Consider the following 23,942-nt stretch of genomic DNA (forward strand, 5'->3'; position numbering starts at 1 on the left):
GCTTTCTCCTGATAGCCTCTGCCATGGCTGTCTGAGTTTCTCTCCATACACCCCAGATGTCAGGAGGCCGAAGGATTTATTAAAAGTTAACATGCCGGCATTAGCCTGGACATAGCCGACTCTGAGATATATAATTCACTGTCACCCTTGATCCTGCTTTTCCCCCCACCCCTCTGGGTGTGTCATCCAATGAAACAGGTCCATAGCCAAGAGTCATCAATCATGCTCTCCAATTAGATTTTTGCGCGGCAGAAGCTTCAGTCATCTAATCAGTCTCTGAAGAAAATATGAATGGAATGTACTTTCGATTCCACACTGCTGCCTGCTCTTTGAAACTCCCATCTTTCTGTTGACAACTATAAAACATGTATACAAAATGTTTTATGAATTGACATTTGGCTCCCCTCACTTCTTGAAGGTGACCTATACAACACACACAAAAACAAATTGATTGCAGATATGGAAGCTTATGCTCATGAAACACCCCGCCCCCAGGCTTGGTTGGATTTCTGCATGGAACTTTGCTACAAGGTGATCGGTTTGGACATTCCTACTCTTTACCCATGATGCCTCTGATAAGGGGTAGCCCTTCCACTTGATTAAATATTAGAGTTGTCTCCTGTGCCACCTCAAATCAAGGATTCGCTGGACCTCATAATGGGTTTGGCCTTCTATGACCACAGGATCTGGGGCCTCACGAGGTAGTGGCCTCAGCATTGATCTGACCACGGGTTTTAATAGGCTACTATGGAATACCGGGTGTATTTTTCCTAACAATCGGGCAACTTCAATTGCACCGTGACTGGACTGATGATCTTTACTATGGGGAATGGTCCCATGAACTTTGGCCCCAATTTCTTGCTAGGAGTCTTAACCTCAGATATTTGGTGGAGAGATAGATCTTCTCCCTGGAATGGCCATTGCGGGGCACGGTCTTTCTCTGCCTGTCTCTTATAGGTCTGTGTTGCTTTTTCCAGTACTTTTTTGACATTCTCCCAAGTTGCTTTCAGCATTGACAACGATTGTTCAGGCTGACTGAGGAGGGGGGTCCCTTGGATACTCAGGCATTGGGACGAAGTCCATGCTGCTCATTACCTTGAAGGGGGTTAGTCCCATGCTACTGTGAACAGCATTATTGTACCAAACCTCTGTGAAAGGCAGGAAGTCCACCCAATTGGACTGCTGATAATTTACGTAGCACCTCAGATAATGTTCTGCCATGGCATTCAATCTCTCTGCCCCCCCCTCCAGACCCTGGGAAGACCTAATAGACAGCAGAAACTCTCTCCAAAATTTGGCTATGAATTGGACCCCTCTGTCTGAGGTAATTCTCCGTGGTACTTCATGCAGGCGGTAGATGTGCTTCAGGAACAGCTTGGCTAACTGGCGGGTTGAGGATAGTCCGCTGCAAGGTATGAACTGCGCCTGTTTGGAAAATAAAGCTATTACAGTCCAGATCACCATGTTTCCCTCACTTTTTGGCAACTCCACTATGAAGTCCATTGCAATTTCTTCCCATGGCCTTGTCGGCTCCTCTGAAGAAGTAGAGTGCATAAGGATTCTGGGATGTAGAGTTTTGTCCCCTTCCATGAAAGGTTATCTCTTTTTGTTGATTTTCCCAGAACCAGGGGTCTGCTAGCAGTTTGGTTTTGAGTTTCATAGTTAGGTCGTCTGTGGGTTGTGCACTCCCTTGCCATATGCCCTATTCCCCCACATTAGTAACATTTAAATGGACTTCATGAGAGGGCTGGTTTTGGGGCTGATCGTGGTGCTGCGGTGTACTGTCAGCTGGATGGTCTCTGATCTGGCTGCCCTCTCTCTTTGGCACCCAATGGCTTTCTCGTAACGTTAGCACGTAATTCCCCATCAACTTTTATGGCCACTCAGAGAGTCGGTTCGGGATATCCCGATAGGCAGTTACTTTGCTAATTTGCTTGTCCAGGCTGGTTCTACAAAAATGAACCAGCATCTGCTCAGGCAACTTCCCCCCCTTCTTTCTGTTGACAACTATAAAATGTGTATACAAAATGTTTATGAGTTGGCAAAAGACTTCTGCTGCCTCTGCTGCTTTCCTTGCATGAAACCAAAAGATCCCAAATAAAGAACAATCGATCGGTAGGAAAATGGGTAGGAAATTTTCCTGCAGACTTTTTGGGGAATTTTCCCAGGGTCTCTGCAGACAGTGACCCTGGTAAAATCCCAGAAAAAGTCTGTAGGAAAATCTCCCACCCTGTTTTCCTACCGATTGCAGAATATCATCTCTCTCTTTCCCCCTAAGAATGGAGATCAAAAGCAGGTTAGAAATGTGGCTGCCTTGGAGGGTGTGTGTTGTGTGTGAGGGGTGTGTGTGTGTGTGTGAGAGAGAGAGAGAGAGAGAAAGAGAGAGAGAGAAAGAGAGAGAGAGGAAGGAGACAGAAAAAAAATATCATCAGCCCTCTGAGGTTAAATTGTCTCTCTCTCTCTTTCCCCCTGAGAACAGAGCTCAAAAGCAGGTTAGGAAAGTGGCTTCCTTGGAGGATGTGTGTGTGTGAGAGAGAGAGGGTGTGTGTGTGTTTGTGTTTGTGGGTGGGTGTGGGTGTGTTTGGGTGAGAGAGAGAGAGAGAGGAGAGGGAGAGGGAGAGAGAGAGAGAGAGAACATCACCAGTCCTCCAAGATTAGATTGGATCTCTCTCCCTCCCTCCAATGGAGCTCAAAAGCAGGTTAGAAATGTGGCTGTCTTGGAGGGTGTGGGGTGTGTGTGAAGGACGTGTGTGTATGTGTGTGTGTGTGTGTGTGTGTGTGTGTTAGAGAGAGAGAGAGAGAGAGAGGGAGAGAGAGGGAGAGAGATAACTTCACCACCAGCCCTTTGAAGTTAGATCAAATCTCTCTCTCTCTCTCTCTCTCTCTCCCTCTCCCACCAACATCAGCAAGCCATCGTCAGTCAAAATTCATATTAGTGGTCCGCGGGATTTAAAATTATGAGTTTGGTCCAAAATGTTGGCGATCCCTGCTCTATACCATAGACTGTATCTCAAAGGATCCTTAAAGTTTGCAGATGATTAGTCTCATTCAAGACAATAACGAATGTTCATACAGATGGGAAGTTGAAGAACTAGCCTTGTAGTGTGGCCGGAACGATCTTGAACTGAGCATACTCAAAACTGTAGAAATGATAGCAGATTTTACGAGATGCTCTCCTATTCTACCACCTCTTACAATACTAGACAACACAGTATCAATAGTAGAGACCTTCAAGTTTCTAAGTTCTATAATATTTCAAGACTTAAAATGGACACCTAACATCAAAAATGTCATCAAAAAACATAACAAAGAATGTTCTTCCTATGCCAACTAAGGGATTAGAAACAATGTTTCCCAATCACAACAAATTTAAGATGTATGGGCTTTAACTGCCATAGTTCCCAACATGGGGGATTCTTGGAGTTAAAATCCACGTACCTTATCACTGTTGAGGCTGAGAAATGTTTGAACTGGACAATCATTTCTTTAGATGCATTAAATATTGAGAAATGCTATATGTAAGTAGCAGAGTCAGGTGCTTAAGAAAAGCTAGATTTTTATCCTGTCTCATTCTAGTCTAAGTTGAAATGAATAGGAGGTAAGCACAGCAACTTTTCTCAGCAAAGCAAGTTATATAATTTGTCCATGTAAATCTAACAAAGGGGGCAGGGGAATGGGGAAAGTAACCTCAACCCCAATCCTAAAAGAACAAAACTATAGATATAGGTCATGCTGGAATTCTTCTTTGAAGTTTTCTGGAAACTATCCACTATAACCTCACAGAGAAACCCGTCTCCAAACACATAAACTGATACACCACTTCTTTGCAATTCAGTATATCGCTGGTTCACAATTAAACATTGGCAAAATGAAGTTTTTTGGCAAAATAAAGTTTAACAATCTTGCTAACTGGATATAGTTTAGTTTTATTTGATTATTACAATGCACATCCTCAATGATCATGCTGAGGGAGATGTTATAAGTTTTAGTACAAAGCATGTAGATGGCACTGTGACTCTGATTCTATTCAGAAATTTGAATTCACTTTGCACAGTACCCATCACTATTGCTGATGATAGGCAACAATCCAGAGACAAATAATGCAGAATTCTCTTTAAAAACAGCCTCAGGATAAACCCAAGGCCACATAGATTTTGAGTATGAGATTCTAACAAGTCTGAGTGAGTCTTCTAGCTATCTAATGAGTTGGAAAACAAGGGAAAACTAGCAAAAACAGCAAGAGAGAAAAGACAGTTTCAACACTGGGCTGTTGAACTGAACTCCAAGCTTGGCAATTTGGTTGCAAATGTTTCGTCACCATTTGAGGAGACATCATCACTGCACTTTGAATTGTGCTCGTCTGTCAGAACACTGACCTTTAAATAGCATTTAATGTGATGTTGTTTTTTCAACTATTACTTTGGCTACACACTGCCAATGTCTCCTTGAATGGTGATGAAACGTTTGCAACTAAATTGCCAAGCTTGGAGCTCAGATGAACAGCCCAACTACCAATCCGAGCAATTTATATTCAAATACATTTCAGGACTCAACACTATTAGTTTTAACTTTGCCTCTGAATAATATTTTGTAGTCACAGAAAGTATGGCTTATGTGTCATTTGACTATATATTACAGCATTTCTAACTATGGTCCATGTTAGATTGGGCTGTTAGAAATCAATATTTAGGACAAGTATAAATTCCCCTTCTATGATCTAAGAAAATAATCTAAATCAATAATTATATTTTGAGATCTGTTCATAGATATATTTGGGCTTGTTAATTTAGTAAGATTTCAAACTGGGAAGATTTAGACTACAAGCCACATTCCAGGCTTGAAACTCATAAGAACTTCCATTTAGACATTATTGTTATATTATAGAATGGAACAATAAACAGCAATGAGTTTTCCTGGATTTTCATTGACAAAAATGTAATAATAGAGATGTATTTAGCTTTTATAGGCTTAGCCTATTTAAATTACCTTAAAGAAAAGAAGCTTAAACCACCTAATAACAATAGTTGAATATTCTATTTTCTTCTAGTGACAACATAAAAGCAAGTCCCCACTTGCCAGCAGAAAGCTGTTTAAAAAATGTATTAAAACTATAGCTTAAAGCAACAGTTTATATGCATTTGATATGTAGCATGTATGTTTTCCCCTTTTCAATGAACAATTAACATTTATCCAAAAAGATTCTGGAAATTTAAGGATTAGTTTTAAAAAAATCATAATTTTAATTTGCAGCTAATATGCATTTGCCCCAGCCAAAGGCTTGCCTTAAAATATTGCTCATATAGACATACATTTAGTTATATTTTGCTTAAATAACTTCAATAATGTGCTTGCTTTTAATTTATGATCTTGTATTACAATCTAAGCATACATCTTAATAATTTTCTTTTAAAAAACAAACTTATAATAAGTGGCATTTTCCAAAAGGCACATTCTTTCATATAAATACAAAAATACTGTATTTATTATTTACAAAGCCAAAATTCCTTAGGTCTACAAAAGCCCAATCACTTTTCCCCATTTAACAGGTTACACTTACTTCTCTGCCATATTATTTGAGCATCTGAAATATATTCTGTATTTCAGGATCTGTTCAGCATGAGCTATAGACAGGATACCTATTTTGAGAAAAAATATTCCTATTTTGAGAAAAAATATTGACACCATTATGAAACCAGGAATCATTCTTATAAAAATAGTATGCTTATGTCTGAAAAGGAATTTACATGGGTGTTGAAAACTCACAATTGTTCTCTATATCAGAAAAAAAAATAGTTTCCTAGTAAGATTTATATTGTTTGTTTGTTTAGTATCCTATGGCTATCACTGTTATATCTTATGATTTATGATGAATGTATTCTTATGATGACTTAATCATGATTTATTACTTATGACTTTTATGTACACTGAGAGCTTATGCACCGATGACAAATTCCTTGTATGTCCAATCACACTTGGCCAATAAAGAATTATATTCTATTCTAAAAAAAAATCATAGTTCTACACAGCTTCATCCAATCTGTGTGTCCTCCCAATGTACGAACCAATTTCCAGGATTCTCAACCATCTAGTCATTGATGAGAATTCTGGAAATTGAAATAACTCCTAGAGAGTGTATTCAGTTGGGACTACTTATCCAGTAATTTGCTTGAAATCTGCTCTTCTATGTGTAACAATTTGCCATTCAGTTTAAATTAGTATAGCCAAGGCACAGGCAAAAGAAGTACATTATTGTACTTCAGCCTGTTAAAGGGTGCTATTTCTTGCCGTTTTAGATATATATTAAGTCCATTTCACTTTTTATTTAAAAGCACTGTGACATTTCCTTGCAATATTAGCCTAGAATATACTTCTGACTGAGATGATGGACTGAAATTGGCAGCTAAACTATATTTCTATGCAGATAATAGGAAACATCCTCCATTATACTTGAAAGAGCAGGAATTAGAGCAGAAGTTAAATGGCACATAACCCTTCACTAGTTTCCATCACTCTTCATCCCACAATATCTGACCCTTGAAATCGGTACGTCTCTCTGCCTTACAGAAGAAATGGCCCTTCTACATTTTGCATTATGGACCAATCAGCTACCAATAAAATAAAATAAAAATAACTCTCCCAGGGGTGACTACAGTGGAGAAGTTAAAAAAGATGTTGCCCAAGACCATGCAATCAAAGCTCCTTCCCCTTTTATCTGCATGGCACACCTTTTTTTTAAATGGACTTTTACATTCAATCACACAACTGAAGGCTCCATATTGGATTTTTTTTTACTTCCTCTACAAATGTCTCTTACTGCATCTCTTACATAATGAAAATGGAATTCCAACCAAAACGGAAAAAGGCAGGAACTTAAAGAATTTTTGGAACTGAAGTTCTGATCTTCCTAGTATTTTAATGTTTTCTGTCTCTCCTCGTTAAATTTAATGAAAGAAGTTATAATACTAATGTAAGAAATGAAACTGTTTTGTTTTTAATAAAGGAATGAATTTTAACAACTAATAGAAGCTTGACTTTGATCAATACTCACCCCTCCCATCTTAAGTGATTTTTCCTATAGAACCTTTCTAAAATGTAGTGTCCTCAATATTTCCATCATCCCCAACCACCCATCAAGGCTATTAAATTATTTTGATGTTTGCATTCACTTATGTGGAGGAAAAATAAACAGAAACTTATTCATTAGATGGGATATTTGTGGAGTATATCTGAATTTTCAACCACTGAAACAAATTTGACTGCTTTAGTTAGCATAAATCAATGTCTGCTGCTCATTCAAGAGTGACATAGCTGAAAGCAGAAAAGAGGTCAACTTTTCAAAGAGAGAGACAGTCAGTCCTGAATACAATAGCTGTATAATACAGGTATATAGACAAAACTCTAATCTTCTTTAAAGCTCTCCTTGATTTATAAATCAAACTATTTTATAGCAGCTATAATATGTTCCCTTTTCCAAAAACCTGAGTTAAAACATAGTTAAATCATCTTTCTTTGAAAATAAAAGCCTAAGAAGATATAGGAAATGAAAAATGAATATAGAAATGATTTAGCTAATATGTTAGAAATTTATCTGGAAGAATTTATCTAATAGTGAAAGAATTCATTTATTGCTGTTTCATATGGAAATAGCTACATTAAAGACAATTGAAAGTTCAAAAACTGAAAACTGAAAAGTTCAGACTAAGAGAATAAATATTGTTTAAGGAATGACAAGGGAAAAATGGTTTATTATAAACAGTAAGAATTGTGTTACTAGGTCAGTATGCTAGGTCTCATCTAGCATTCTCTTTCCACAGTGGCAATACTTCAGGAAACTTACAAATCATAGGAATGTGTTATGCTAATTGTACCTTTTAGCTCACATCCCACATCTAGTACTATCCCAAAGCATAGTCCCTCAGATACTCAAACTAATTATATAACCAAAGAGATTTAGAACAATGATTTAGAAATAATAATGGCAACTATTGTCATTCCTCTTTTTCTGAGGGCACAATGAGGTTAGTTAAAGGTTAATGACCTTTGCTTGCATATTTTCTCTCTAAAACCTAGCAGGGGACAGGACTCTGCTGTGGTTTCTTGTCAATCCATACTATTTGAAGAACTTTATTATCTTGGGCTGGTGGAAGAACAGAAGGGAAGTATAAAGGGGGTCTATTCCAATCTCTGCAATGTGCAGAAAAACCAGTTAAAATGATTGCCAAGCCTCTTCCTAAAAAAACCTTAAGAAACTGACATATCACAACCAGGGAGGCTAGACATTTCTACTAGTATCACCATCAAGAAATTTTTAGTTTTATTTAAGGGAAATCTGGTAGTTGCAATATATACCCATTATTTCTGGTCCTAGTTTCCATGGCAATGAAATCTAGCTCCAGAATTCCTTCTCTATAGCACCTTTTTATGTACCTGAAAACTGATATTGTATCGCCCCTTAGTTTTCTTTTCTCCAGACTGAAAATTCAAACTCCTTCACTTTATTCTGACAAAATAGCTTGTCGAGTCACTGTACCTTCTGAAAACATGGTGCCCATAATTACATATGGGCTACAGGTATGGACATGAGAGTTAAAAGCATTTTTCTACAAAAATAAAAAACCGAAATTCAATTTCAATTAATTTGTTAATATTTCATCATCTAACAGATAATCAGTTGTCACTGAGAAATAAAAGTTTGCTTTAATAATATAACCCTCGATAGATCAAATAGTTTGGAAGAGGTTTCTTTATTAAATATACCGAGAGGCCCAAAGAGAACAGTTAACTTCACCATGAAAATTAAGATAAGAATTGCAAATGAGAAACACTATTTAATTTCTACACTTATATTCTTCCTATATATCCAGAACAGTATTCAATACAGGGGTCTCCAACCTTGGTAACTTTAAGCCTGGTGGACTCCAATTTTCAGAATTCCCCAGCCAGCTTTGCTGGCTGCAGAATTCTGGGAGTTGAAGTCCACCAGGCTTAAAGTTGCCAAGGTTGGAGACCCCTGGAATAGAATAATAAAGAACCATCAATAAAACCAAATATTTTTACAGATTGTACTTATAGATGTTTTAAAAAGTTTATTTGGAAAAAAAGGAAACTGAAAGGCAATCTGAAACAACAACTGGTTATTATTATTTTATAGATGACTGAGTGATGAGGATGCATCTTCTAAAGAAAGGTAGCGCCTTTCTTTATGAACCAGCCATTGAGAAAGTCCTGGTAGAGCCACCACAAAGTCAACCAGATCAAAAGTGGAGCCATGGGCAGTCATTCCAGATTTGTGTGTAAGAACTTAATTGTACCAGGTGATTTAATTATCTTGGCCATTTCAAACATTGTCATATAACAAGTAAGCATTTTACTGTTAATAGTGAAGCAGTTTATATTTTGAAAAAAAATGGCTTTTAACAAATGAATTGATACAAGTGCTAATTTCCTATATCATTTAACTAAAATCCACATCTTCTGTGGCTTTTGGTACACCAAGTTTTTTTTGTTACATAAGATTATATAAGCACTGGATTTTTGTTTTAGAATAAAACATAAAGACATAAGAATCCTCACAGTTATCTTTGCCAATTTCAAAAATGAGCAGTTTTGGCAGGCATTTCTATCATGTCACACAGTGATTTTGTACTTTTCTTTTTATACCTACAAAAAAGCATCACCAAAGATTGCAGGTTGAGGAACTCCGAACCCTGTTTCCCAACAGATTTCAAAGAAAGCAAAGAAACTTTCCAGAGGCTATTTTAGTACATCCCACTAACAACTGGCAGGGTCCATGAAGATTGAGCTACATTACTGACACCAAGAAAAGGGGCATTTAAAGAGAAAATGTAGAAGAATATCTGAAAGAGCAAACTTGTCCAAACCTATACCCTCATGATGGGTGATACTGCATAATACTCTGTCATGGCTCCATTGTGGCTCATGGGATTTGTAGTTCAAAACATCGGGATGCAACCAGGTTAGGGAAAACCATTTTTTTTCCTTTCAGAAATGGCCTCTTACCCCAAATACAGTACTGAATACAAAACCTAACAGACACTTAGCTTATTTTCCTATTCAGAACAAAATACGCAATATGCCTGCCTTTTAAAAAAATTGTAATGCATCAGCGTGCTGAAATCAAGGGGCTCCTCCCGCACTGCACACACCGGGGAAAGGTAAATCTTTCAAGAGGAAACAATTGAGGAGGGAGGAGGAAGGCAGCGCTTATCGCCGTAGCATCGCAGCTGCTCTGCTGCTACAGGGGGAGAATCCGACACTTTGGCACAGAAAGCCAGCCAAAGGTGAAAATGAAGCCCCCGTGCGGGCAGGGGGAGGAGAACGAGCCCCAGAGCAACAAAGCGGAAAAAGGTTTCGAAAGCACAAAGCCCAACTCCGGTAACAAAAGCCCCCAGGCTGCTCCTTAGCCAGGCGGTCCGCCGGCGCCGCTCCAGCAGCTTCCCTCGGCGGCGCTGGTGGCAATAGCGGGCGCCGCCCCCTTTCCGGGCAAGAACCGAGGGTGGCTCGGACGGTTTTGTTCTTTGCAGCCAGCCGCTGCAGCCCCTCCCGAACCCCCGCACAATACTCTCCATTTTCGGAGACCCTGCCCGAAGGGGGCGGCTGCGTTTCGCCGCCGCCCCACACAAAAGCGTGTCCACGGCCCCTGCCCCACTTGCCTCCCGTCCTCACCGACCTTGAGCTGCATCGGGCGCCGCCAAGGTTTTGGTCACCGCCTTCCACACGTTGCAGCCCAGTAGGCAGAGGAGAAGTGCCGCCGCCGCCGCCGCCCTACTCATTTTCCCCCTGCCGTGGCAACCGCGGCCGCTGCCGCCGGGAAAGGAAGAGGAGGCGGGGAGGGAGGGGACCGTCGGAGCCGCTGCCCAAGAGGAGGTAGGAGGAGGTGTGAATAGAACGCATCAAAAACTGGCTTCCTCCGCGTGGCCCACCGTGATGCCCCTTGCCCATGCCGGAGGCTGCCGCTTCCGCTGGAGAGGCCGCATTGTCACCTTCGCGCTGAGCGCCGGCACCGCTGCGCGGGCCTCGGTTGCAGCACGACGGCTGAGGGGGCTGCAAGGGGAAGCGAACAGCGGGTGGCTCTCCCTAAAGAGGCAGCGAGGCTCCTCCACCATCCTCAGTTTGCTTAACCCCTTCCTTTCTCCCTTGTACAGCTCTCCTCAATTCAGACAAGACGAGCCAGCCAGAACTTCGGAGCTCCCCCTGCTGACTGGCTCGGGGGTCGTTTTCACCATCGCGCCCCAAAAGCCGAGGCCTTGGAGTGACATTGAGTTAGTATTGCAGGAGTTAAGATGCTGATCAATTTAAGAACATACAACTTACCTATACTACCATGCAAGCAAAACCACTTTATTTTGGTGTGTCTTCGAGTTAGTCTTAATCTTGGAGACTTCCTGGACAAGTCCCTGCGATTTTGGGGGTTGGAATTTCAGAAACAGTTGGCCATTTCTTGCTTCCTACAACTGAGACAGAGCGATTGGCCCAAGGTGAACACAAACGAAAATGGGACTACATCTGGTTTCCACCCCAGCGTTTTAACCCCTTACAAAAACAAACTGGCTATTCGAAGCACCTAGATTACCAGAATAAATTTCTGGGGAAGATTCATTGGACAGCCTATCAACAGTTAATGTTGCAATATTATCCTGGGACAGGTATATTTGGCTTCATTTATATTTCTATCATGTAAAATGCCAACTTTTTTTCAGACAGATTTCAGCATTTACACTCTGAAGATACTATGCAGTCATTTTTATGTTATATGTATAATTTTTTTAAAACTTATTGTTAATGGCAATAGCAATAGCACTTAGACTTATATACCACTTCATAGTGCTTGCAGCCCTCTCTAAGCGGTTTACCCCCAACAATCTGGGCCTTCATTTTACTCACCTCTGAAGAATGGAAGGCTGAGTCAACTTTGAGCCTGGTGAGATTTGAACTGCCAAATTATAGGCAGCCGGCAGTTAGTAGAAGTAGCCTGCAGTACTGTACTCTAACCACTGTGCTACCAGAGCTCATATCATATCACCAATCTGTTTCAATCAATTGTTCACAGCAACAGTTTACAATATTAGTAGAAAGCAAGGTGTAAATATTTTCATAAAAATTAAACATGTATTCCATAAATCGCTGACATCATATATGAAATTTTTGCCATTAGCTGTGAATGAGAGATTTGATTCATATTTAACAAAGTCAACATTTCCTGCACCAGTATACACATCTGCAAATCTCTACTTTTAAGATACAGAAAATAAAGATAACAATGGATGGGGTTGTGTATTGGGTGACCATGAAAATAGTATGCAACTTCTCCTTGCACACACATTTGGATGGAAACATTCTAAACTGGCATGTAAATGGAAAGAAATAAATTTGAAAAAAATGAAAAGCTGGGCAAAATAAATATTACTAATTTCTACCTAAAACCATTCCCAATATAGATTATATTTTAACAGTTTCACTTTTTCTCCCTCCCTCTCTTTTTTGCCCTCCCTGCACTTGACTCCAGAACAACTTTGAACAGATGTTCAAAGAACAGCTTAAAATAGAAAAACAAAAGATCCTCAAGCTGCAAATCAACTAAGGGTCCCATCAGCACCCTATCCTTAACAAGACCAAGGAGAACAAGGCCTAGTTTTTAGAGGCTTCCAGGACAGCACCATGTGTTACAATATGTGAACTGCCCATAGTCAGTTTGGAAGTTGAGCTAGTGTCCCCATGGAATAAGTATCAGTGAATAAGTGTGGGGAACTCCGTGGATTTCCGGGACAAAATCGTTCCTGTTCAGCACTAATCTCATTTTGAGTTCCCATCATCCTTGACAAGCCAGTTGTATGGGCAAGAGTTTCTTACAGCTACTGTTAAGTATCCCTCCTTTAGTATATTTTTTATTGTTAAAATTGTTTTTAGAAAGGAGCTCGCAATCTTTGCATGGATATATCCTGCATCTGCTCCTATACTGCAGCAACCATACTAATTACTATATGGTTCTATTTTTTGTTTCCATAAATTGATACTTTTTCTTTCACATTTTCCTCTTTTTCTTTGCCTCGTGAAGCAAAATGGCAAGGAACTTTCCCCCCTTCAAAAAAAGCTTATTTCTTAGGAAAAGGTCACATAAACAATATTTCAGTGCCTGGAAGTTGAGTCATAGCAACCGGACTTATTTTCTTGTTGGTTTGAAATGTTTCACCGCTCATCCAAGAAGCTTCTTCAGTTTGAGCAAGTTGGTTAGGGGAACCTGAGTAGGCAGAGAGCCGTTGGAATGTACCAACTTCTACAAATTGAATGGTAGGTGATTCCTGTAATCTATTTTCATGCTGTCTTTTCATATTCTTACCCAACCTCAGGGTTTCTTCCCTAAAGTGCATGTTGATAAAGATTCTCATTCATCCAGGCAGAATTGTCTGAACACTGAGTCATGGCAACTATACTTATTTTCTTTTTGGTTTGAGATGTTTCACCACTCATCCCAGCAGCTTCTTCAGTCTGACCAAGTTTGGTAGGGGAATTTCAGGCAGAGAGTAGTTGGAATGTACCAAGTCCTAAAAATGACAGAGAATCTTCATTGATATATTGTCATGCATTTTTGTGAAAGAAACCCTGAAGTTGGTGAGGGAATATGAAAACAGCAAGAAAAGTGGCAGACTACAGAATCACCTATTATTCAATTTTTAGAACTTGGTACATTCCAAAGACTACCTACTCAGATTCCCTTAACCAACTTGCTCAGATAGAAGAATCTGCTTGGATGAGTGGTGAAATGTCTCAAACCAACAAGAAAATAAGTCCAGTTGCCTATAGCTCAACTTTCTGCCTGGAAAATTCTACCTGGATGAATGAGAATCTTCACTGAAATATTTCACTGCAATTTCTTTTTTCTAAATTTTAATAGAAAAGTAGATAGCTGGAAGAAGTACCTAGGAATGTTAGAATTGAAATAACATGGTAGGGACAGCAATGATTAGAAAGGTAGCATCAAGAATTGTTCTGTCCTCGCTACATATTAGTCTGTGTGCAGCTTGACATGTAGTTAAACACCCACCTATCCTCCAATAAAACAAGACCGTGTGCGTAGATCTGAATGCTTTATTGAAAAAACCGGTATGGTGAAACTGGGGAAAAAAGGGATAGATACAATGAGAACTAAATGCAAGATAGACAGTATTAAGTTACTGCTCAAACAAATATTAATAAATAAAAGTAATTTAAAACTCAGCAGTGATGCTCTATGTGTGGGATGTGGGTTTGTCCTTGGATGACCATGTGCCACAGATTAAAATGGATTCTTCTTTGTGCTTCTGCCTTTTCCAAATGCTAAAGGAAATTCAGTCTGGCTTCCCAACATGCATTTGTTTTGAGAGTGCGGCCTGATGAGTAAAGAGGTGAGGTCAGCTTCAAACAATATACAGTGGAACCTCAGGTGACAACCATAATCCATTCTGAGAATTCGGTCATCACCTGATTTGGTCCTTACCAGAGGTGTGGAAGGGAAAATTGGCATGGAACAGCAAATTGCTGCAGCTGTGTTTGGTTGCCATCGAAGCACCCATTCACGACTAGAGGTAAGAAATTTTGGTTGTCACCCGTTTGTGACCAGAGGTTCCACCAGAGGTATTTGTCTCTCTGGCCACTAGATGGGACTAGGGAGCAACAACAGTATATAAAAGTTTTATGCTGGGCATGACACTCCCTGTCTGGTACAAACTGATACCACTATTTCTGAGATTGTAGCCTCAGGTGAGCTGCCAGTGCTTTTTTGCTGATATGGTTGTCAATGAGGTGGTGCCACTGCAGTTTCTGATGAGGTTTTTGGGAACCTGACAGCAATCTAAGTCTGGAATATAATATCCCACTGCTAGCTTCTCCCTTAGAATTGCTGAGGTCATTTGATATATATCCAACACCATTCTGTTGAATAGATACTGTAGGAGACATTGCAAAAGACTGGTTCAATTGCTTTGTGAAGTTTGCTGTTGTTTGTGGCATGGCTGTAGGCTGCTGTGCCATTTGAGCTATGGTGTTGTCCACAGGTTCTGAGGTATGAATGCCATAGATCAGGGGTCAAACTCAAGGCCTGTGGGCTGAATCCGGCCCATGGGGCCAATCTGGAAATATCAAGGGACTGGCTCGCAATGCCTTTGGAAGCTAAAATGGGCCATGTGCAACTCCCATGCCATGTTTTCACCCTCCATGGCCTTCTGCAGTACTCTTTTGGCTCAAAATGGGCCCAAAATGGGATACAAATGGACTGAAAACAGGTTGTAAAACATGCCAAAATTAGCTGGAAAACGGGTCTAAAATGGGTCATAAAATGGGCCAAAACCAGCTGAAAAAACAGGCTGAAAATGGCCAAGAAAAGGCTGAAAACAGGCCCAAAATGGGTCAAAATGGGCTGTAAAACAGATAGAAAATAGCTGAGAAAGTGTGAATATGGCCCCAAAACAGGCCAAAAATGGGCCAAAAAGCTGGCTGAAAAATGGGTCAAAAATAGGCCAAAAACAGCTCAAAAAAGGACCAAAAATCCATCCCGCTGCCCCGTAGAGGAGAACTATAATGCTGATGCAGCCCTCCAAAAAATCCAGTTTGACACTCGTCATATATGGACTTTGGGGACTGGCAAGGAGCAGGCTATAGCTTGTTCTTTATTATTAGGTAGGTGTCATCTCTGTGGTCTCAAGGGAAGAGGGGTGACCTGGTTGTCACTATCTTCTTCGACTAATCCTTGCTCTGTCTTTCCTAAAGGGAGTTTGTCCTCAGTAGATGTTTCCACCTGATAGTTATCTTCCATCTTTTGGAAGACTGTGCACCTTAAATGACCTTGGTAACTGTCAGAGGTCATGACAGGAGGAGCTGTGAAGGGACAAAGCAAATGGGTGATATGCGGTGATTCCTTTAAGAGGAATTGGTTGTTGCTTCTCTGGAAAATAGAAGGACGCCTACTCTCTAATGTGCTTATGAACATGCTATTAACAAAGGTTGTACACACTTCCTAAGCAGACATCTCCTTAGACCCGCCCTAAGTCTAATTTCTGATTGTATGGAACATTGTGGGCAGGGATGGGATGCTTCCGGTTCAACCCGGTTCTATAGAACCTGTAGCTGCGAAGTGTTTGGCCCACCTGCCTGCCTTGGCTCTAGGCTGTCCTTTATTTCCTACTTTTCCCTCCTCAGTTGCTTTGCTTGGCACAGCTGAGGTTGAAAAAGCAGGAAATGAGGATTTTCAAACGCTGCGCACCTGAGCGCAGTGCTTGTCAGCTGTCCAGGTGGCACAGCTGATGATTTCTTGCAAAGGCTGCACACATGATTGTCCGCAGTTCAGAGAACCAGCAAATCGCTCCACTGGCTGGCCCCGCCCCTCCCTGCCCATTCACTTCTTACCTGGCATGCGAGCCATCCAACTTGCCTAGTTTGGTAAATTGCTATTTTTCCTTTTTTTTTTCCTGACCATCAGCTGTTCTGCTCTGCCAGGAGTTTTAGAATAACTAGAAAGCAGGAAATCCTTGCATTTCTTGCTTTCTAGCTAATCTAAAAGCAGAGCTGAATCTTCCTTAGGACTGAAGCTTTTCAGTGCAGATTCAGGTAGCCGATTGCAGATAGATAGATCTCTAAGTGAATCTGTGATTCTGTGAGCAACTCAATCTGCCTGCCTGCTTTGCCTGCTTTGGGGTAAAAGTTGCTCTTTTTTATTAAAAAAAATCAATATTTACATAAACATTTATAATATTTACATACAAGTCATGCCCTCCCACATGACCACCAAGCAATGCCCAGTCAGCAAGCCATGCCACCCAATCACATGACCACCAAGCCACACCCATAAATTAGGCCACATCTACAGAACCGATTGTTAAGAAAATTGAATCCCACCTCTGATTATGGGGGACCATTGATCTGAGCTCTTGCCTTGTGGATTCATAAAATATCTCTTCCTATGAGCAAGACTATTTGAGTCTGAGGACGAACTCTGGTGTCAGATGCGCTATGCGGTTCAAATGTGGGTGATGAATCACTGCATCTAGCAGTGATTTCAGATTTATGGTCAGGGATCTGGTTGCATTCAATAAGAGTTGGTAAAGTCAGGTATGTTTTGCCATTGACCAACTCGATTTGGTAATCAGATGTTCTTTTCTTTGCTGTCTCCACAATTCTTGCACAAGTTTTTAAGGAATATGGAGCGCTATCATCAAAAGAGGCTGAGCTGGCTAAAAACATGTTACTTTGGTTGTCTAGAATGGCGTAAAGCTTAATAGCTTTGTCTCTTTGGCCTGCTGGGTAGACTCTGACTAAACGGATTTTGGAGCAGAACTTGCCATCTGCAATCTCTTTTGTATTGATTTCTGTTGTGATTGTAGCAGAGTATTTTTCCTTCCTGCTGCACAGGCACTGTAAGTGTGTTGTAAAGTCCATGGTGCTGGTCTTGGGTGCAAAGCTGTGTTGTGGCCTATGCTGCCACATTCCATGCATTTTACACTGACCTTACAGTTGTTGTTGGCAAAGTGAGGGACAGATGAGCACTTTTGTAGCAAATGTTGCTTTCAGGAAAGCTTCTGAAACTTCTCCCTGAAGGCTCTGCATTTTAGGAGAGGATGTGGCTTCTGGTGTAGAGGAAACTGTTTACCAGGATCTCTGATCTTAGTTTCTATGTGAGAGAAGCTGGAGGAGTCACATTAGTTTTGTGGACTGCTACTGAAGGCTTGCAAGGATTATATTCTGAAGGAGAAGCACATGACAGCGTGAAACAAGAACAGAGAAGAGGGGGAAATGGAACATTGTACTCTCTTTTGTATTTGGAACCACTGCTCTTGTAAGCTATAGTGTTGTACAGTGGGGTTGACACCTCTGGCTGTGTCAATGCAAGTACTTGCAAGTTCCTTTCTGACATAGCTACTTGAAGTTCCATTAATAAGTTGCCAAGTTCCCTAGGTTTCTGTTGGGTATTTTACAAAAGCTATCAAGTCTTTTGAACAGTGAATTTTCTATTGCTTCTGCTGAGCCATAGCACTCATCAAGTCTGTCCCAGACTTGTTTTAAGGCCTGTTTGGGGATAGTTTATTGTCCTGGAGTGCTGATAGATGTACCAGTTGTTACACCGGTTGAATCCCACCACTGTTCGACATGCAGCTAAACCCACCTATCCTCCAATAAAACAGACCGTGTGCGTAGATCCGAATGCTTTATTGAAAGAACCGGATATGGTGAAACTGGGGAAAATAGGTATGCATACAATAAGAACCAAATACAAGATAGATAAGCTGCTGATCCAGTTCTACAGAGGAAGTATTGAGTCTATCATCTGCACCTCTATAACTGTCTGGTTTGGTTCTGCAACCCAACAGGACAGACACAGACATCAGAGGATACTTAGGACTGCAGAAAAAAATACTATCAACCTGCGTTCAATCAAGGACCTATATACTGCATGAGTCAAAAAGAGGGCTGTGAAAATATTTAGAGACCCCTGACATCCCAGACATAAACTGTTTCAACTCCTTCCCTCAAAATGACACTATAGAGCACTGCACACCAGAACAACTAGACACAAGAACAGTTTTTTCCCAAAAGCTATCACTCTGCTAAACAAATAATTCCCTCCACACTGTTCAACTATTACAAAGTCTGCACTACTATTACTATTAATCTTCTCATCACTCCTTATCACCCATCCTCTCTCACTTGTGACTGTATGACTATAACTTTGTTAGTTGTATCCTTATGATTTTTATTGACTGTTTCCTAGTATGATTTGATTGCTTGTTGTACCCTATGACTATCATTAAGTGCCGTACCTTATGATTCTCGACTCCTGATGAATGTATCTTTCTTTTATGTATATTGAGAGTATTTACACTGACAAATTGCTTGTGTGTTCAATCACACTTGGCCAATAAAGAATTCTATTCAATAAAGTATTCTAATATTGAGTTACTGCTGAACATAACAGTTAATAAGTACAAGCAAATTAAATCTCACCAGCAATGCTTTGTATGTGAGATGTGGGTTTTTCCTTGGATGACCATGTGCCACAGATTAACATGGATTCTTCTTTATGCTTCTGCATTATCCAAATGCTAAAGGAAATGGAGTCTGGCTTCCCAGCATGCACTTGTTTTGAGAGTGAGGGCTGGTGGGTAAAGAGGTGGGGCCAGTTTCAAACTATATACTTGATATTTGTCTAGCTACTAGATGGGGCTAGAGAGCAACAACAGTATATAAAAGTTATATGCTGGGGCATGATAAGAACATACAATACTCTGCTAGCAACTAAAGCAGGCAGATTTGATTAAACTGTTATTAAAGCTGCAACCCCCCAAAATTTCAGAATATGGTTTAGGGCAGGGGTCTCCAACCTTTTGGACCTCAGGGACCACCAAATTCATAATTTTAAATCCTGTGGACCACTAATATGAATCCAGCATGTTGCTCACTGAAGCGCCTGGACTCCCACTGACAGGATGGGGTCCTTCAGGATTAGCTTGGCTACCTATTACTGCAACTTTAAATACTCAAAAAAAATCATTTGGACCTGTTTCTCACATAAAACAAAACACTGGAATCTCTCATCTTTCTTTCTCCCTCCCTCTCTCTCCCTCTCCCTTTCTCTCTCTCGTCTCTCTTTCCCTCTCTCTCCCTTTCTTTCTGTGTATCTTGTCTCTCTCCCTCTCTCACTCCCCTTCTCCCTCTTTCTCTCTCTTTCCCTCTCCCCCTCCCTTTCTTCCCTCTCTCTGTGTCTTCTCTCTCTTTCCCTCTTTCCCCCTTCCACTCCCTTTCTGTCTTGTCTCTCTTTCTTTCTCCCTCCCCTCTTTCTCCCTTTCCCCCTCTCTCTTTCTCCCCCCTCTCTCTTTCCCTCCCTCTCCTTTTCTCCTCCCTCTCTCTGTATGTCTTCCCTCTCTCTCTGTCCCTCCCTCCCTCTTTCTGTCTCTGTTGGGGGGAGGGAAAAGAAAAGAACCTCTGAACTGGTGCTGGGTCATGGAAATCTAATGTCCGGAGGCCAACAAGCCACGTGCTGAAGACCAGATGGCTGGCAGAGAGATGGGGCAATCCTGCAGTCTCCCTAGCCAACCTGTGTCATGGCTGCTGCCTCCTGCCTCCGTGCATCAAGGAGGCCGAGCAGCAACAGGAAGAGTGTGGACCTCCTGAACTGCAGGAAGTAGCTGCCAGTGATGCCCTCAGGTGAAGATGTTTCCAGGGGGAGGCTTTATCCCTCCCATTAGGAGCTGCAAAGTGCTCACCACTCCTTTGGCACCCACCAAGCTGCCTTTCCGCTGGGCATGTGAGGGCTTCTGGCGAGGAGGAAGAAAAGCATGGTGGGAGGAGGCTTGGCAGCTGCCAGAGGGGTGGTGAGCGCTTTGTGGCACCTGAGGGGAGGAGCACCTTCCTCTCGCAGGCCAGGGAACACCCAGGAAGGACTCTGATGCTGCGATCTCCCACACGCTACCCTCCCCATGTGCATCAATCCATTCGCCGCTGGTATCACCCCTGTTGCAGACACGGGTGCGCTGCAGACTACTAAAATTTTCTCATCAACCACCAGTGGTCTGCGGGCCACCAGTTGGCAATCTGATTTAGGGAAGACAGACCTAAATTATGTTTTATTATTAAGACAACAACTGGTTTCATTTGTAAATTCATTCTGGCCTTATTTTCCATATCATTCTTATGCTCTGGATTTTTAAACCTATGTTCAGATCCAGAATATCTTTTCCCATATCACTTTTATAATCTAACACTTTTTAAAACTCCCAAAACACTTTCAAAACAGAATCTTGGGCTCTGTTTTGTTCAATAATACTGTGTTTCCCCCCAAATAAGTTCCTGTCTTATATTTTTTTGCCACCAAAAAAGGCATTAGGTCTTATTTTCGGGGGATGTCATCTACTGACTAACTTCACTTGCGTGCATCACCCCCAGCCCCCTTTTCACTGTTCTGTGGGTGGCAAGGCTTTCCTGAAGGCTTCTGCATCCGATAACAGTGCTCAGGATCAATCCAGAGCTTTGTTATCAGCTACAGAGGCCTTCTTTGCCAGCCTTGCTGGCTGCAGAAGAAATGGGCCAACAAGACAGGTGTTAGGATGTGCAAGGCCTGGCTACAACTGTCCAAAAGTAAGTAGTAAGGCAGCTTCACCTCCATCCCCACCCTAGCTTAATTTTTACTCATGCATTTAGGAGTGGGCAGGATCTTAATTAGGCCTTATTTGGGGGGTAAGGCTTATATTGGGTGCACATGTGCAAATCAAGCTAGGACTTATTTTCAGGATAGGTCGTATTTTGGGAAAAACAGGGTATCTGTTGTTTTTTATATCTTCTGCAATAAGTCAAGCTTACAAGTATTGTTTGAATATATTGTTCCCAAACAGCCTTAATTTCTTCAATAGTCAAATAGCGTTGCTCCATTGTTTTAATGGATCTGTTCTCCTTTAAGAATAAACTTCTTGTTTCCTTCAAGACCTCTTTTATTATCTGCTTATTTTCCAATCAACACGACTTTCTCATTGGAGGATTTCTTACAATTAGTTTGAAAGATTTCATATCCTGTTGTGTAACAATTTAAGCATCTCACGGGAAATATTTGTTCAACACCATCTAGACCAGGCATCCTCAAACTACAGCCCGCATTTTGCAGAAGCTGTGCTGCAGAGAGAGAGAGAGGGAGGGAGGGAGAGAGGGAGAGAGAGAAAGAGAAAGAGAGAGCACTCCTAAACAACTTAGCACTCGACAAAAGCAACAACAATGTTTGTGATTCTGCACAACTTCTAATTTTCTGCTTGGCTTTCCTCTGCAACAGTTTGCCATCTTGTTAATCTGCCAGTTTGAACTGAGTGTCATGGAGGAAAAGAAGCAAATGATTGGTTTAAACAAGAAGCTTGTGATATTGCAAGGGATACATGTGTCTTAATGATGTAGCTCTGCTTTATCAATGGTGATTTCATTTTGCAAATTATGCAAAGACTTAAAATTATTGCTGCTGTTTCTCTTCTGTCTGAACTACTCAGGATCTTCCATCTGGATAAGTATTTCTGTGATTGATTGCAAACAATTGTTTTTTTGATAGATCCGTTAGTTCCATGTTTGGCTGGTGGCTAGAACCTGGCTCCTTGAACTCTGAATAGGGCAGGAGTGAGGGGATGTGGAAAGAGAGGTAGGGCATTGAAATGAAAGGACAGGGGAGAACTATAAGGGCCGATGGGAGTGGCAAGTTGTCCTGAGGGGAAAAGCTGCAGTGGGATTCTGGGCTGTGAACTGTGCTTCCGCTGCCATAAGAGAAATGACAATCCTAGTTTAGGGCATAGCTCAGGAATGCTGTGTTACTGATCCAGCTGCAGCTTTGGATTCACCACCTCTGGCTAGAAAGGACTATTACCTTAATTAAAGCCTCACAAAAATGCACAAGATGTGTCATTGTATTTGGACTAGGTGACCTGGTCATATAGAAAAGGGACAGAAAGACCCAATGCTCCTTCAGGGGTGAAAGCTGCAATGGAATGATCTGGTTTATACAGTGTGCTTCATTTTAGCCTAACAAAGCCATAAAACCCACAACAACCTTGGATACAGTAGTTCTTGACTTATGATGACAATTGGGACTGGGACTTCCATCACTAAATGTTGCAGTTGTTAAGTGAGTCACACTCTATTTTATTATATTATTTGCCATGGTTAAAAGAATCATTGGGATCATTAAGTGAATTTGGTTTCCTCTATTGGCTTTGCTTTTCGAAAGCCCTCTGGGAAGGTCACAAATGGTAATTATGAGTCACTGGGTCACTACAATCATCGTAAATATATATGCCTAATGCCAAGTACCCAAATTTTGATCACATGACTGTAGGGATTCTGCAATAACTATGTGTGACGACTGGTCATAAGTCATTTTTTTTCAGCACCATTATAACTTCAATTTGCCACCTTTAAATCCGAATATGACTGGGGACCTCATCTTTTTCCAAGACTTTCTACCTATCCAATTTGATCCAATAGATGCAATGTATTTCAAGTCTCGCGAGCCAAACAGTGTCGACTGCCTTTTTTCTCTGTAGCTCCTACCTTATGGATATTCTCCCATCAGATTAGAATGGCCCCAGGCCTGTTGGCTTTTGGGAAAGCTTTAAAAATTTGGCTATGTGTCCAGATCTAGGGCTCGGAATGTATTACAAGCCTGATAACTTGGTTTCACTATTAGTTGATTAATTATCATGGCTGTTGTTTGTACTTATTTATTTTATGGATGTTTTAAATTGTTTTATAATCTTAAAATCGCAACCCAACAGAATTACTTGGTTAAGTTGGGTGGCTATAGAAATTGAATAAATAAGTAAGTAAATGACTATTAAACAAATAGTCAAGCCTACTATTTTTTTAAATATAATCTGCCATATTTTCTCCCCAAAAATTCATGTCAATATTCCACAAAGAAAACAAGAACACTCAAAGCAAAAAAAAAATCACATTTCTTAAAAATCAGTTTAAGTTCTATAAAACAATTCTCTAATGTTTTACGGAGAAGAACAAATGTAACATCTCTCACACATGCTAAATATAAATCTACTGTACTTGCCTAACAAAGGACATTAGCCAGTATGTGCAATCAAAACTTCTAAGTCCAAATGGGACTCAGTAAGGAAATACTTCTTTAAATAAAGAGATTGTATTTTAATATGAGAATTTAGCTGTATTATTTCAAGAAGATATTTACATAAGATGATTAAAACATTAAACTGCTAGTATACTTATATGCATTGAAATTGCTGCTTTTCCCGATTTACCATTGCTCATTTTGCATAATCAAGCCAGCAATAAACTAACAAACAAAACTTATGGCTATGCCATTAGGCAACATATGTACCTTTAAGTAAAGAATTAGCAAGAAATAAAATCAAAATTACCTTGATATATTGAAGTGTGAAGGCCTCTGGAAAACCAATGAT

At 40.7% G+C, this 23,942-nt stretch overlaps 1 protein-coding gene and 1 long non-coding RNA gene across 3 annotated transcripts in view; one reads left to right on the plus strand and one right to left on the minus strand.

Annotated features, from left to right (window-relative positions):
* The window catches only part of FAM171A1 (family with sequence similarity 171 member A1), a 102,354-nt gene extending 91,531 nt beyond the window's left edge, over window positions 1-10,823 (minus strand). For both annotated transcript variants that reach the window (XM_026716122.2, XM_026716121.2), the window contains exon 1: window positions 10,691-10,823. In XM_026716122.2, the coding sequence (XP_026571907.1) occupies window positions 10,691-10,793 (103 nt within the window). In that variant the 5' untranslated portion in view covers window positions 10,794-10,823. The remainder of the gene's footprint in view (window positions 1-10,690) is intronic.
* A 2,381-nt stretch (window positions 10,824-13,204) lies between these two features.
* LOC148123940 (uncharacterized) lies at window positions 13,205-23,669 on the plus strand. Its single transcript, XR_015739986.1, has 3 exons — window positions 13,205-13,308; window positions 14,341-14,582; window positions 21,803-23,669. It is a non-coding gene; the product is annotated as an uncharacterized LOC148123940 (long non-coding RNA).
* Window positions 23,670-23,942: the final 273 nt, after the last annotated feature.

This window comes from Pseudonaja textilis, chromosome Z (genome assembly GCF_049901715.1).
Source record: "Pseudonaja textilis isolate UNSWEBS1 chromosome Z, rPseTex1.2, whole genome shotgun sequence".
Taxonomy (NCBI): Eukaryota; Metazoa; Chordata; class Lepidosauria; order Squamata; family Elapidae; genus Pseudonaja; species Pseudonaja textilis.